General features: G+C 37.9%; 1 protein-coding gene across 1 annotated transcript in view; it reads right to left on the bottom strand.

Moving 5' to 3' along the window:
- LOC128869288 (transforming growth factor beta-2 proprotein) overlaps positions 1-14,774 on the bottom strand; it is an 87,010-nt gene extending 72,236 nt beyond the window's left edge. Inside the window, exon 1 of the mRNA XM_054111820.1 lies at positions 14,462-14,774. Coding sequence (XP_053967795.1) covers positions 14,462-14,524 — 63 coding nt within the window. The 5' untranslated portion in view covers positions 14,525-14,774. The remainder of the gene's footprint in view (positions 1-14,461) is intronic.
- Positions 14,775-16,723: the final 1,949 nt, after the last annotated feature.

The raw sequence follows: 16,723 nt of genomic DNA on the forward strand, positions 1-16,723 counted from the left end.
TTAATAGTAAAGACCTAAAAAGATGTTTAAGTAAATTATGAAGCAATGGTGTTGACGCTACATAATTCACAATTTTTGGCCCAATTCTGTGCCTATGAATGTGCGCTGGATCTCTTTGGCATTTTTTTGGGATCGTATTTTTTTACTGTGCCAAGTAGTGCCACAGTTTAACAAAGCGCGCCAGTCGTTCTCATGCTAACCGCAGTTGGACACGCCATCTGAGCCCTAGTCCTTCTCCACCTGATCTTCACAACGCAGAGGAGGCCATCGTCGTCCTCGGCTACCACCAGCTGGTACCGCACCTAATACTTTAGGAGCCGGAGCGTTTGTATTCATTGAGACGACATTGCCCAGCCAACGTAGTCTATGTCATTGTAAAGCTCATACAACTCATCGTTGCATCCCCTGCGATACTCGCCGTCACCGACGTTCAATGGTCTAAAATTCTTGCGCAGAATCTTTCTCCCAAACACTCCAAGCATCGTTTCATCGGATGTTGTCATCGTCCACGCTACTGCGCCATGCGTTAGGACGGGCATGATGGGAGCCTTGTAGAGTGTTAGTTTTGTGCGCTGAGAGAGGACTTTACATCTCAATTGCCTACTTAGTCCAAGGTGGCACTTGTTGCAACGTCATCTTGCATAGCCGTATTAGTTTTGTGGGGATACCAAATTCAGACATCGCGGCATATAGGTAACTCCTTTTCGTACTGTCGAATGCAGCTTTGAAGTCAACGAAAAGATGGTGTGTGTCGATTCTCCTTTCATGGGTCTTTTCCAAGATTTGGCGTATTGTGAACATTTGATCGATGGAAGACTTTCCAGGTCTAAAGCCACACTGATGAGGTCCAATCAGTTGGTTGACGGTGGGCTTCAGCCTTTCACACAATACGCTCGCTAGAACCTTATAGGCGATATTTTGAAGACTAATCCCGCGGTAATTGGCACAGATTGCAGAATCTCTTCTTCTTCCTAATTGGCGCGATAACCAACAAAGCGCGCCAGTCGTTTCTTTCTCGTGCTAACCGGCGCCAATTGGACACACCAAGTGAAGCCAAGTCCTTCTCCACCTGGTCTTCCCAACGCAGAGGAGGCCTTCCTCTTCCTCTACTACCACCAGCTGGTACCGCATCGAATACTTTCAAAGCCGGAGCGTTTGTATCCATTCGGACGACATGACCCAGCCAACGTATCCGCTGGATTTTTATTCGCTGCGCTATGTCTATGTCGTCGTAAAGCTCATACAGCTCATCGTTCCATCGCCTGCGATATTCGCCGTTGCCAACGTGCAAAGATCCAAAACTCTTGCGCAGAATCTTTCTCTCAAACCCTCCAAGCGTCGCTTCATCGGATGTTGTCATCGTCCACACTTCTGCGCCATACGTTAGGACGAGCGTCTTGAGAGTCTTGTAGAGTGCTAGTTTGGTTCGTCGAGAGAGGACTTTACTACTCAATTGCCTACTTAGTCCGAAGTAGTACTTGTTGGCAAGAGAGATTCTACGTCGGATTTCAAGGCTGACATTGTTATCGGTATTAATGCTGGTTCCTAATTGTACAAAGTCCCTTACAACCTCGAAATCATAACTGTCAACAGTGACGTGGTTGCCGATACGCAAGTGCGCCGACTGTTTGATTGATGACAGGAGATACTTCGTTTTGTCCTCGTTCACCACCAGACCCATTCCCTTTGCCTCTTTATCCAGTTTGGAGAGGGCAGAACTAACAGCGCGGTTGTTAAGGCCGATGATGTCGATATCATCGGCATACGCCAACAATAGTACGGTTTTATAAAAAATTTTGCAAAATCACCCTTCTTATTTATCGGGCAGAGCACACTTAAATTCCAATCGGCAGGTATACTTTCACCCGACCATATTTTGCATAGATGCTGATGCATGCACCTTACCAGCTCCTCGCTGCCATGTTTGAATAACTCAGCCGGCAGTTCGTCGGCGTCCGCGGCTTTGATGTTCTCTAGCTGTGTTATCGCTATTTTCACCTCATCAAGGTCGTGTAGCGGAAAGTTAAGTATGCTCTAGATGTCTCTCTTCCACAAAAAAATTCCATAAATATTTACTTGTTTCCATTAACCACGGTGCGCATTCTTCATCAGTGGATCAACAAAAACAATCAAACTAAAAGAATAAATAAAACAAAAAAACAAATAATAATAAAAACAAAAAAAAAAAATAATAAGTAAAGTCTATCCTGTTACGCCAGTAGAGCGAACACCACCTACACCGAATTATGCTCGTAGTGACAACAAACTCCCAACGGATAAAAATGATTTCAGTGCGCTCTCTCAAACGTGTTTGCTCAGTGCGCGTGGTCAAAAAATATCAAGTGAGAGTAAAAATGACTCCTCTCTTACCGCCTCAATAGGCAGGGAACAAACGAAAAACGCCGCATCACCTGTGAATCCGGCAGATGCGCTCCCTTGGACTGCTCAATGCACTACCCCAATCACTCCACTATCATCAACTGCTTCTCTCTCCAACAAAAATAAATATACCTATACTATTCCAACTTCACACTCTGATGAGACATCTACTAAAAAGTCTGCAACAACAATAACAACACAAAGACAATACACAACTACCGCAGTATCAACAGCCTCAACAACAACCGTGTATACTACCACAATAGCGATAGCCTCCACAATTGCATCCCTAACAACAAACACGCAAGTACTATATGCAAATAATTTAAATTATACCAACTGTAAAGAGCAGCTTAGTCAAAAAAGAAATCGTGAAACTCAATTACCAAACAAACAAACAGAAGAGCTTAAGAGCAGCAAAAAACATAAACCCAAAGCACAAAATACAACACAGACAACACTAAAAGAGTACTGGCTGGGCAATCCAGCCTCTTCAAACAAGTTTGCTCTCCTAGCGGACGACGATATATTAGAAGAACAAAGCGACAGTGGGACAGTTCCGAATACCAGCCAACAAACTCCACGCATGCAAAAACCTCCACCTATAAACGTTCAGAATGTCGAAAATATAAAAGCTCTAGCTGACGCGCTGAATTCGATACCAAATATATTTTACGAAATGAAAGTACCTAGCAAAAGCGTCCCTACACTATAAAAAAATGATAGAACTACTTAAACAAAAACAAACAAAATACTACACGTTTAGACCAAAAGATGAACGATGATTTAAAGTAATACTACGTAATATGCACTATTCAACTGACACCGAAGAAATTAAACAAGAGCTAGCTGAGTTAGGTCACGAAATAACAAACATTCATAACATACAAATAACCAACTCAGAACGCAAAACACAACCACTTTCACTATTTTCTCTTGAATTAAAAACAAAGGATAATAACAAAGAAATATATAGTACAACTAATCTTCTACATTGCAAAATTAGTTTTGAACCACCCCGCCAAAAAAGAATAGTACCACAATGTACAAACTGCCAAAGATACGGCCATACGGAAAATTATTGTCAAATAGATCCAGCGTGCGTAAAATGTGCAGGCAAACACAAAACAATAATGCCAGGCATAACATACGCCCAGGCATTAACAATCAACACAATACCAAAAGAACAGAATCAGACAAAAAACAACATCGAACATGTTCCAAAAAATAACGACGATATGATCGAACTAAAAGAAATGATAAGACAATTAATAACCCAAATGACAAGTATGATGAACATATTAACACTGCTCGTTACCAAACTAGATGAACGAAACTTGCTCGCCACGTTCTGGAACTTAAATCATTCTTAATAAATAAATCAATCGATATAATGTTGATCTCTGAAACTTACGCCACTGACAAAACTTTTGTTAGCATACCGAACTATAAAATACATTACACAAATGAACCCGACAACAAAACACACGGTGGGACAGCAATTATTATCAAAAGAAATATTAAATGCATTGAACTGGAGGTATACAGAGAAAAAACATCCAAGCCACCACAATAGCCATAGAAGACACTAAAGGGCAAATAGCAATATCTGCAGCCTACTGTCCCCCCAAATATACAATAACAACACAAAAGAACAATACCTGCATTATCTAAAATCGCTACGGAATCGATACTTAGCCGGAGGAGACTACAATACTAGGGAGGCAATTATTTGAAGTCATTACAAAAAATAATATTCGGTTTATTAGCACAGGTGAGCCAACCTACTGGCTAACAGATACGAAAAAACAACCGGGCTTAATTGACTTCTGCATAATTAAAAATATGCCATATGAAAATCTGACAATAAAATCATGTTTAGAGCTATCCTCAGACCATTCACCATTAATTATGACCTTACTCGGACCTATTGAAATAAAACAATCTCTGGGCCTATATAGTTCTAGAACGAATTGGACTAATGCTTGCCAAATATTAGAACAAAAACTCAAAATAAATATATCACTGAAAACTCAAGATGAAATTGACTCCGCTATTGTATATTTCAATGATAGCGTAATACAAGCAGTTGCTTTCTCTACACCCACATCGAAAATGACAAATAAAGAAAATATCCCAACTTACATTAAAGAGAAAATCGGCGAAAAAAGGAAACTCCGCAAAACATGGCAAACCACCAGACATCCAGCAGATAAAACCAAACTTAATAAAGCGACAAATGAGCTAAAAGCATTACTTACAAAACACAAGGAGAGTAAACTTCGAAATTATATGGCAAACCTGGGAGCAGCAGCATCTACAAATTACTCTTTTTGGAAAGCAACAAAACACATTAATGGCGCTGTAATACATAAACCTCCCATCAAAACAGAAGCCGGCACATGGGCAAAAACAAGCAAAGAAATAGCCGACACCCAAGCCAGACACTTCTTAGACACATTTACAAGCGAAATGGATAATCAAAACATTAACATTAAATCTGATAACATAATTAACGTTCCGCAAATCAAAACGAAAAAGACCACCATAAGCGAAATTAAAAATCAAATAAGACAACTAAACGATAAAAAAGCTCCAGGATATGATTTAATAAATGGAAAAATTTTAAAAGAGTTATCTGAAGTAGCATTGCAATTCATAAGAAATATATTTAATTGCATGTTAGAGACTAAATACTTCTCACGACTATGGAAAATTGCTCAAATTACCGCCATACACAAACCAGGATAAGATGCCAAGAAAACTGCCTCATATCGACCCATCAGCCTATTGCCAATTCTTTCAAAAGTGCTTGAAAAAATATTGTTGGACCGACTAGAACCAATTTTTACAACAAAAAAAGTGATACCAAGCCATCAATTCGGATTTAGACGGCAACACTCAACAGTCCAACAAATCCACAGAGTTGCTAACAAAATACTTAACGATATGAATGACAAAAAATATTGTGTAGCTGTATACCTAGACATTGCAAAAGCCTTTGATAAAGTTTGGCATAAAGGACTTTTGCATAAGCTCAAACGAATCTTTCCACAAAACTACTTTAAACTTTTGAAGAGCTACATAACTGATCGAAAATTTTATAAAAGATATGAAGACGAATATTCCGATATTCTACCAATGACAGCTGGAGTACCGCAAGGCAGTGTATTAGGTCCTCTCTTATATCTAATATACACCGCAGATGTGCCAACTCCGACAACAGATAATACAATGATAGCAACGTTCGCGGATGATACTGTATTAATGGCATCAAACAATGACGAAAAACTGGCGACCTTAACACTTCAAAAATTAATAAACAATACAGTAAATTGGTTTGACGAATGGGGTATAGAAGTTAATAAAGACAAAACTATACAAGTTATATATACAAACAAAAAGACATCAAAATATAATGTAACCTTAAAAAACAACAAAATAAAAATCTGCCCAGCAGCAAAATATCTTGGAATAACTATTGACGAAAAACTAACATGGAAGCAGCATATCATTAACAAAAGAAATCAAATCAAGAATAAGTACCGGCAATTAAGTTTGCTAATCGGACGAGCATCAAAACTATCTCTGTATAATAAGGTGACTATATACAAAACAATTATTACTCCTATCTGGAAATACGGAATAGAAATATGGGGAACGGCTAAAAACACAAATATTCAGCTCATACAGCGAACACAATCCAAAATATTACGAAATATAACAAATGCTGGTTGGTTCATTTCCAATGAAGCCATACATCGTGACTTAAACGTAGACACTATCCAAGAAACAATCACAAAATGTAGCACTAAGCATATACAGCGACTGCCAGTCCACCAAAACGAAGAAATGCGTAAAAGAGCACCGGCAGAAAATATCAAACGAAGATTAAAGCGACTCACACCGACTGATCTAACTATAAGATTTACAGTGTAATCACAAAAAACAATAATAATAATAACAGATTCTTCTTACATTGGTAAAAGAACATAATAGACCCTAATTGTACAAAAATTACATATTGTTAATATATAACAGACTGTAATAAATAAAGCGGAGATATAACAAAAAAAAAAAAAAAATGTACCACGTAATCTTCCGATTTTCTAGTCTCACAACCTGCTGTAAATGTCATTCTTACTAACTGGTCACAATGTCATTCTCGACTGGTCTTGTCCTATTTTTACATTCATATCACTCATTAACCCGAAAGGAAGAGAGCTGCAAAGGTGCATCTCCCAAAAAAACTATACAATTTTGTCAACAGGGACACCGACATATTGGCCAAGCGTTCCAAGAAAAGTTCCGGATCTTCTAGATTTTGTCGTATACTCTGGTATACCCAGCCGAAGGCTGAGCATACAGCATAGTAACGAGCTTAGTTCCGACCACTCGCCTCTAATTGTAACGTACAATGACAATGTCCACAATGTTTCTAGGAAGTATAAGATCCTTACCCCAAAAACTGACCTAAAATCCTTTCAATATTGGATAGATAAACATATCGATTTAAACATGTCAATAGAAACAGGAGTCGAACTCTATGCAGCAATAGAAGCATTCACTAATGTTATTCATGAGGCAGCGTATTTGTCCAACCCCTTGAGAGAGAAACTCCCTTCTAATAACTATGTACAAGTCCCTCCAGAAATACTACTTCTAATTAATAAAAAAAGAAGATTACGAAAAATCTGGCAGGAAAACAGATATCCCGCTAATAAAAGAGCACTGAATAAAGCTACGAAAGAACTCAAAACAAAACTATCTGATCTCAGAAATCAATCGTTTAATCCTTTCATCAAAACACTTGAACCTACAAAAAACGATGAACACAAAATCTGGAGATCAAGCGTAATGTCAGCATTAGGGATTCTAATGGGGTATGGTGCAGAACCGATGAAAGTAAAACAGATGCTTTTGCCAAACACCTCTATCAAATTTTTCAGCCAAATCTTCCAATTGCCGCCAATGACGATGCGGAGTTCACAAATTTTCTTGAATCCCCATGTCGAATGGATTTTCCGATCAGCCGGATATCAAACAGTGAAGTATCTGAAGAAATACTTAGACTAAATAACTGCAAGGCTCCTGGATATGACTGCATTGATAGCAAAGTAGTTAAAGCTCTACCAGAGAAAGCTATTGAATTCCTTACAATAATCTACAATGCCATTCTCAATGTAAATCACTACCCAACACAATGGAAATGTGCTGTTGTTGTTATGGTGCCAAAACTAAATAAACCCGAAAACCTTCTTAAGTCTTACCGCCCCATTAGTTTGCTTGTAACGTTCTCGAAAATATTCGAACCAGTAGTTGGGGACCACAACATCATTCCCGAACATCAGTTTGGGTTCAGGGCAAAACATGGCACACCAGAACAATGCCACAGGGTTGTAAATGTAATTAGGGATGCGCTAGAAAGGAAGCAATACTGTTCTGCAGCTTTTTTAGATGTTCAACAGGCATTCGACAGAGTATGGCATGTGGGACTTCTATACAAAATTAAAAAACTCCTGCCAGCACATTAAATCTTATCTGAGTGAAAGGCACTTTTATGTTAGACACCGAGATGCGTCTTCAGAAATATACAATATTAGCGCTGGTGTGCTATTAGATTATAAGACCTAAATTGCTGAATATCATTGCAGGTATTAAGATAGATTGCAAATAAAATATTTACACAAAAAAAAAAATATATCACTTACTATTATTTTGTTATTCCACTCGATATTTATGCAGAGTTTCTCAATGGTAAAATTCTGCAGCTGTCTGACTTTGATTTTATTTCAATATAGTCAATTCCATCTATTTCTTTAAATGAAATGTCAATTCCAGTTTTTTCCAGGATGCTTTTCACCCCATAAACGAGCCCTCCAATTGCTTATGTAAAGTGTTTATCTTTTGTCGCAGCTTTCCATCTCAAATTAAAACCTCTTACGCACTTCTGAAAAGATTTCATATTACACTGTGGAACAAATTCAGGTTAGCAAAAATTAGGTCCATTCTGAGAATGGCGGGTGAAAATAGAGGCGAAATTAGAAGACCCGTATCGCGCCGTTTTTTTATGTTAGTTCGAATTTTTTTTTAATCAGCCTTCGAAGTTTGCAGTCAAATGCCGATTTTCAGTATATTGTTTCATAAGTACCACAAAAATTTTCGAAATCAATTTTTTTCAAAAATTGTAATTGTTGCAAAGGTCTCTAGCAATAATTTGGCTTTTACAGATTGAAAAAATATCAATTAGTCGACGAGTTATAGCCAAAAAACCATATAAACAATTTTGCTCCGATTTCGAACTTCGAAGGCCGATTAAAAAAAAATTCGAACTATCATAAAAAAAGGGCGCGATACGGGTCTTCAAATTTCGCCTCTATTTTCACCCGCCACTCTCAGAATGGACCTAATTTTTGCTAACCTGAATTTGTTGCACAGTGTTATTCTTCTCCACCTAAGTTTCAATTAACATAATAATGCCAAAATGTCTTAAATACGTAAACAATTTTGGGAAAATCCGTTTGCTTTCTATGCCATGTACATTGTAAGATAACATTTGAAATTTTATGTCTGTAGCAGCTTGGTTATTGGTGCTTTTTACAAATATTTTATAGTATCTTATAATAGGACTATGAATAAGTTCGTGCGGTTTTTTTCGAAATTTGAAACTTTATTGACGTAAAATGGTTACAAATTTAATATTCAAAATATTGTCCATCGCTTACTACTACTTTTTCCCATCTTTCTGGCAATTCACGGATTCCCTTTGTGAAAAATTCGGTCGGTTTTGCCGCAATCCACGAATCGATCCATTTTTTGACTTCATCGTAATTACGGAAGTGCTGGTCAGCCAGGCCATGTTGCATCGATCGGAAGAGATAGTAATCGGATGGCGCAAGGTCTGGACTATACGGCGGGTGGGGTAGGACATCCCATTTGAGCGTTTCTAAGTATGTTTTGACCACTTGTGCAACATGTGGCCGAGCATTGTCATGTTGCAAAATAACTTTGTCGTGTCTATCGGCGTATTGCGGCCGTTTTTCTCGCAGTGCTCGGCTCAAACGCATCAATTGTCGTCGGTAGACATCCCCCGTAATCGTTTCATTCGGTTTCAGTAGCTCATAATACACAACACCCAGCTGGTCCCACCAGATACACAGCATAACCTTCAGGCCATGAATATTCTGCGCCGACGTCGATGTTGAAGCATGGCCAGGGTATCCATACGTTGCCCGACGTTTTGGATTGTCGTAATGGACCCACTTTTCATCGCCAGTCACAATTCGATGCAAAAAACCCTTTCTTTTGTGCCGTTGAAGCAGTTGTTCGCATGCCATAAAACGGCGTCCAACGTCTCTTGGCTTCAATTCATACGGCACCCAATGGCCTACCTTTCGGATCATTCCCATGGCTTTTAAACGTTTGGAAATGGTTGATTGATCAACTCCCAAAGTTTTTGCAACCTCTTCTTGCGTTTGAGCCGGATCTTGATCGAGCAATTCCTCCAATTCGGTATCCATGAACTTTGGCGGCGCACCCTCGCGTTCTTCGTCTTCCAAGCCAAAATCACCACTTTTAAAGCGTACAAACCACTTCTGGCACGTTCGCTCAGATAGAGCATGCTCACCATAAACTTCCACCAAGATACGATGACTTTCGGCTGCTTTTTTCTTCATATTAAAATAATGAAGAAGAATTCCCCGCAAAAACACATTATTTGGCACGAAATTCGACATTTTCAAGTGTGGTAAAAATATTGTTGTTTACGCTTCAAATAAAAAACTTATACTGACGTTTGTGCCTTACGACAGTAGCTCTCCAATGAATGTTTGGAAATGTGGATCGATGGAATAATAATCAAGTTACGCCATCTGTTGTAAAACCGCACGAACTTATAAATAGACCTATTAATATACTATTAATATACTTGAAATCCTCGAACTTAAAGCTACATTACATGACGCAAACTAGTCAAAACACTTTTTGGCAAACATACATACGTAAGTACAATGCATGCTTCCAAATAACACTGTTCGATGCATGGTAATGTTCAATTAATCTCAAAAATTCATCGCTCAACAACCATATTTTGAAATTATTCAATCAAAACATTCATTTAAGCGATGAAATTACCACTAATAGATTGCTAATAATAATAAAATGGTCATGGACAAGATGCTCACTGAATCTGAAGGGAACCAGAAAATTTTTCGTTATATCTATTTATTCGCTGTAAGTACTTATTAGTAAAACCTTGGTAAAACGAAATTTAAAGAAATCTGAAAGAAAATTCGTTGTAAATAATGTTTTTACCTGTTTACATCAAAGTAATGATAAAACTGCACTGAAGTGGGGTGGATATAAAAAATTAAGAGTTATAAATTTTTTCAATTAGATTTTATTAAAATAATTTGTTATTTTTGTTTGTTTGTGCAAGTTTCGAATGCAGTCATCAATACTTCGCTCAACAGATCCTAAGTTATCGAATTGCACTTTTTGGTATAGCTTCCTGTGCCTCAAGAAAAGTTTGGAGGTTTTTTACCATTTGCTTAGCTTCTTTGGCAGTGATAATGTTCTCGACCTCTTCATCCTCCACAACAGTGTCGACTGTATTTCTGTTCAAAACACTATCAACAATGTCATCATCAGTAATAAGACCCCTAGTACTGACGTTATCATCGAAAGTAACAAAATCATCAAATGCTCGCAAAGTAGTCCACGGGTAAGCTTTTAATATTTTTAAAGCATCTTGGATTAGCCGATTTTCCGATTACCAGCAATTTTCTCTTCTCAGTGCCAGAACTATTTACCGTAAATAAAATTGAGAGTCTTTCCTTACCATGTTTTCCGCCGTGGCATTTCTCAATATTAAAAATATTGTGGGGCTGATATTCTGCCAACAGACATGATATAAACGTTTTCCAGTCAGAATAAACTTGGTCACTTACACTGGCTCTTTCCCCACTCACTTTTCGAAATCATAGCGCTTTTTTAAATTTTCAAGCCATCCGCTGCTAGCCTTTAACACCTTATGCCCCATACGTACAGCGAATTTTTCAGCTTTGGCTTTAATAAACGAACCTCCTAAAGGAATGATTTGAGTCCGACATTGTGAAAACCACTTAAACAAACAGTGATCAATGTCTCCATATTCAGCAGTCCGCATTCTTTTCATCTTTAATGCCTTGGTGTTGCAAATAATCTCCCTATTTTTTTTAAATTGTTGAAAGAATACGCGGCGGAGTGACTACAATTTCACACATTTTTGTGTACACGTAAATAATTACGGACTTTTGCTTTGTTCTAACTTTGGGAGGCTTGGGATAACGGAACTTTAACGGCTTGCCACAAATTTTATTTTGTCTTATTTTATTTTCGTTGTATAGAGGTGCTCGAAAAATTGCTTCTGTATATAGAGGCTTTCAGACTCAGAAATTCTTCGTTATAACTACTGGGCATTTTTGTATGAAAAACTTCGTAAAAGCGAGGTTTTTTCAAGGGAAAAACATCATTGTCAAAAGGACTAAATAAAAGTGGACCAAGGATAGACCCTTGCGGAAAACCAGTGTGTTCGTATCTAGACTGAGATGTTAATTTACTGGTCTTGACCTTCTGCGTTCTGTCACTAAGGTAAGTGGCCATGAGCTTCACCGCACTGTCTTTGAAGGCGAAATAGTGTTTAAGCTTCAAACATAACAATTTGTGATTCACTGAGTCAAATGCTTTAGAAAAGTCAAGTAAACAAAGTAGAGTCAAGTCTCCGTTGTCAAAACTAATTCTAATGTCGTCCAGTATTTTAACCATTGCAGTCGAGCAACTGTGACTTTGTTTGAAGCCAGATTATAGTGGAGAGAGTAGACGATTGTTCTGTACAAATGATGAAATTTGCGTGGCCATCAAGTTTTTGGAGACTTTGGAAAAGGTGGGCAGTATGCTGATAGGTCTATAGTCACCAACATAAATAGCATTTGTCGTTTTTGCGACTGGGAAAACTATAGCCTTTTTCCATACTGCTGGGAAACATGAGCTAGTCAAGCAATGGTTTATTATATGCGTAAGGGGTCCTATTATATATTATGGATGACTATATGGACGAATTTTAGCGAGATGCCATCATGGCCTACAGCATTAAACTTTATTTTGGATAAAGCTTTCAGGACATCTACCTCACTATATATATATATATAATTGGCGCGTACACCCTTTTTTTGGGTATTTGGCCTAGCTCCTCCTTCTATTTGTGGTGTGCGTCTAAATGTTGTTCCACAAATGGAGGGACCTACAGTTTCAAGCCGACTCCGAACGGCAGATATTTTTATGAGGAGCTTTTTCATGACAGAAATACACTCGGAGGTTTGCCCTTGCCTGCCGAGGGGCGACCGCTATTAGAAAAATGTTTTTATTAATTTTGGTTTCACCGAGATTCGAACCAACGTTCTCTCTGTGAATTCCGAATGGTAATCACGCACCAACCCATTCGGCTACGGCTACCTCACTAACTCTCATAAATTGAAACTGTTCTTTTAGACTAGCACAAGGTGAGGACTCTTTTAAAATAGCAGCACAATTTGTTTTCTTACCAACACTAATAAAGTAGTCATTAAGTTCATCAAGGACAATCACACATTCCGGGCTTTCCGTGCCATGAATTTTAAATTTTTTTAGGTTGCGCCACAGTTCTCTTGTTGGAAGTGACGGATCAAGTTTTGAGTAACTGTACCAACGTTTCGCTTGTCGTATTATTGCAGTGGTTTCATTTCGGATTTCCTTGTACCGGCGCCAAGAAGTATCCGTCAAGTTTTTTCTCCACTTAGCATAATACTTGTTGCGCTTTCTAATGGCAGATCGAACTTTCGAGTTGTACCAAGGACATGAACTATTTAAAACATTTACAGAACGAAGCGGAACATGCATGTTAAATAACGAGGATAGGTTACGGTTGAGGAAGTCAAGTTTATTATCAACAGAACTAAGAAACCAACATTCATTCCAACTAATAGAACCTATGTCTGAATACAAAGAATTAACATTCAACGATTTAAAATCACGATACTCGTAGGTGGCACCTAAATTTTGACGATTCATCACAACATCTAAAGTGCAAAATATTAAGTCATGGTCAGAGATAAAGTCAGCTTGGTCGAATTTAAGAATATGTAACAAGTCACATGTTATAAAATAATCAAGAAGACTAGGTTGGGAGTTATTTGAATATGTCGTTGGTGTAATTCAGACAGGTCAACAAATAGTGTATCATAGAACAATACTTTTGTTAGGATTATAAACACCTGCAATTATTAGACTTCGCCATCAGTTTAAATTTAAAATATTTTTTGCACTACACTGCAACTCCCCCCCCCCCCCTTTTCTATTAAGATTACGATCGTTTCTCAATATATTGTATACTTTTAAAGATATGTTGAAATCAGGGAGGTCATTATGAAACCAGGTCTCAAAAACGCAAATTACATCGGGTGCAGAATCTTCGAAAGTGCACCTAGTAAAATCAAGTTTTTCCTGACTTAGGCTACGTGCATTAAAATGTACTACATTAAGACCATCATTTTGTTTGCACATAATATCAATGAGAATTTTCTTATTTTCATTAACGCTGGAGCTCAGTTTACCGAACAGACCTATAAATTTAAGTGATTCTAAACAAAAACAGAAACAACAAAGCACAAGCACCCAAGAGTATATGTGTGTTTGCAAAAATGCTTGGCATAAACAAAGATAGAAGAGCAATAAACAGAACAAAAGCAGTAGTTAGAAGAACAGAGAACATTAAGAAGTAGCACAAGATGTGAGAAGGTAAGAGACAAGCAATAAAATAAAGTAAGAGAATAAAATAACAGAGAGTACGCAGAACTTAAACATAAATGCATAATAAACATTCTCAGTAGCTGATAAGAGCATTAGGTGGCTGCAGTAAGTGCATTCTGAATGCACTCAATATTAGTCACCCAAACTTTAACTATAACAGCAGACGCAGTTGAGTTGCTCTGCTTACGCAGAGAAATTTGTGGTGCTGGCACATTGAGAGTATGACACATGCTACCAAAAATATTATTTATATTCTCACCATCCATGTGAGGCAAGCCGTTGATGATGAAATCGGTGGAGACGGCATGACTCTGGCACTCATCCAGCTGAGTCTTCAGTAGCGCGATTTCACCCTGAAGTTGACCATTCAGTTGAATTTGTGCTTCGGCTTTCCCCACTCGTTCTTCCATTGTTTTCATTGCTTTCCGCAGGTTCGTCATTTCAGCCGCTATTTCGCCAAACCGCTGCATTACTCGCTCTTCGGAAGTTTTCGCTCGTTCGGAAATCTCTTCAATGATACTCCTCTGCAACTCGAGTTATTCCTCTATCCACTCAAGCCTGAAAGGAGGTAGCGAAAAAAAACACGTCTACTCAGCTTGCAGGTATACATACTTAGTTACTAGACAAACAAATACTGCTATCCAGCATTTGTAAGTTTTGCTTCCCCTACCCTTCCATGACTTAACGCGGAGAACGTTGAATATAGAGAAGTCTCAATGACAGGAAGGTATGGAATTTTCAGGGGTACTCGTTTTGCGCGCGTGATACACCACAGCCACATTTTTCACCAAAAGTTAACAGTAAGGGGATGAATTATGTAAATTTAGCAGCAGTCGATAAGAATTTGTTGTTGATTAGAAGCAAAGAATGTTAGGTAGCTTTTTGATATGACCTATATATTTGAATTTTTCCAAATCATCCAAAATTATATACATATGTTATGTCTGTCTGTCTGGTGTCTGTAAAACTTTGTTGAATCCCTTCAACTGAATCAAAATCCTCTATAGAAAACGCTTCATTACCAGGCGCACAGGAAGATGGCATAAGCAAATGTAAATTTGTGAATTTATATACATATGCGCATATGTATATGCTGTGTGTATGTATGCTCACCAGCCACAGCTCAAAATAAAACGGTACAACTTCTCAAGAAATCCAGCGCGCATTCAAAGGCGCAGCGCACAATCATAGGCACAGCATTGTATGCACAGTAACCTTGACATGTTTACAGGCACCTTCAAATGCTCTGATTTCAGAGCAAGTTTCTAACTTTGCAGATATATGCATAGGTTTTGTGCACTTTTTATCAATTCAATTACATACGTAAAGTAATCTACTAATTAACTATAATATTTGCCTACTATCAGTTAACATAAAATAATTGTTTCCAAATTTTCTCTTAGTATTAAAATGTTCGAATCAGACCTTTTTTTTAAGCTACTTGTTTTCTTCTGCAACTTACTGTATGCTCATGCGCGCACTTGACGCACAGCAGCTGCGGCTGTCGAACATTTAGAAAGACATATTTACATACATATATTTTTGCATACATATGTACGATGCCGCGGGCACTCGACTTGACAAAAATTGAAGATTTATCAAATATTGGCAAATAATTCTACGCGAAATATTCCAATATTGACTATTTTCGAATTGTCGAGAAAATTGGCATATGGGCGGCTCGTTTTATGAATGAAAGTACTTGCTCTTAGAAGTATGAGCTCGAATTTATCAATGAATTTTTTGATGATGAGTTTTTGTTGTACAGTACAATAGTTGAAACTGTTGGGCGCCGCCGCGACTATACAGGGCTATGGCAACTAGAATGATGGCCGCTACGCCTGCGTCTATGACTGCATTTTGTTCTTGTAGTCGCTAGGCATAGAATTTTAGCTTTGAACGACATATCGCACCCTAAATACAAAAGGGTCACAACTCAAAATGTACTTCTGCTCAAATATGAACGAGACGTTATCAATAAAACGGTCCGAGGATGACATATGGCAAAAATAAATTTTTTGTTTTTTAGTAGGACTGTTATAAGCTTACATGGCAAATTTCAGCGTGATATGTCACATAGTTTATTTTCTGTGCTACTGTAAACAAGTCAAGCTCGAGTGTGGAAAATTTTGAGTTGTGCCCCTTTTGTATTTAGGGTGCGATATGTACGCATTTTGAGGAATAAAGTGAGTGCCCTGTGTGTGCGGTTGTGTGCACATGCATATGTGTATATTAATAAGCATTGTTTTGCTTGAATTCAATTCACATATTTATATTTGCATATGCCATCTTCCTGTGTGCCTGGTAATGAACCGTTTTGTATACAGAATTTTTTGATTTGTTTGAAGGGATATGGGCACCATGTATGGGCAATATGTACATGAATATTCAAAAGAAATTTGTTTTGCATTTATGAGGCAGGAATTTGATCATTAGGTTATTTACATGAAATACCTATAAGGCGATGCTCGTGAGGTAGGTCATGTTGCTTCAGTGCACACATATGCGGCAACACTATATT

This window comes from Anastrepha ludens, chromosome X (assembly GCF_028408465.1).
Source record: "Anastrepha ludens isolate Willacy chromosome X, idAnaLude1.1, whole genome shotgun sequence".
NCBI lineage: Eukaryota > Metazoa > Arthropoda > Insecta > Diptera > Tephritidae > Anastrepha > Anastrepha ludens.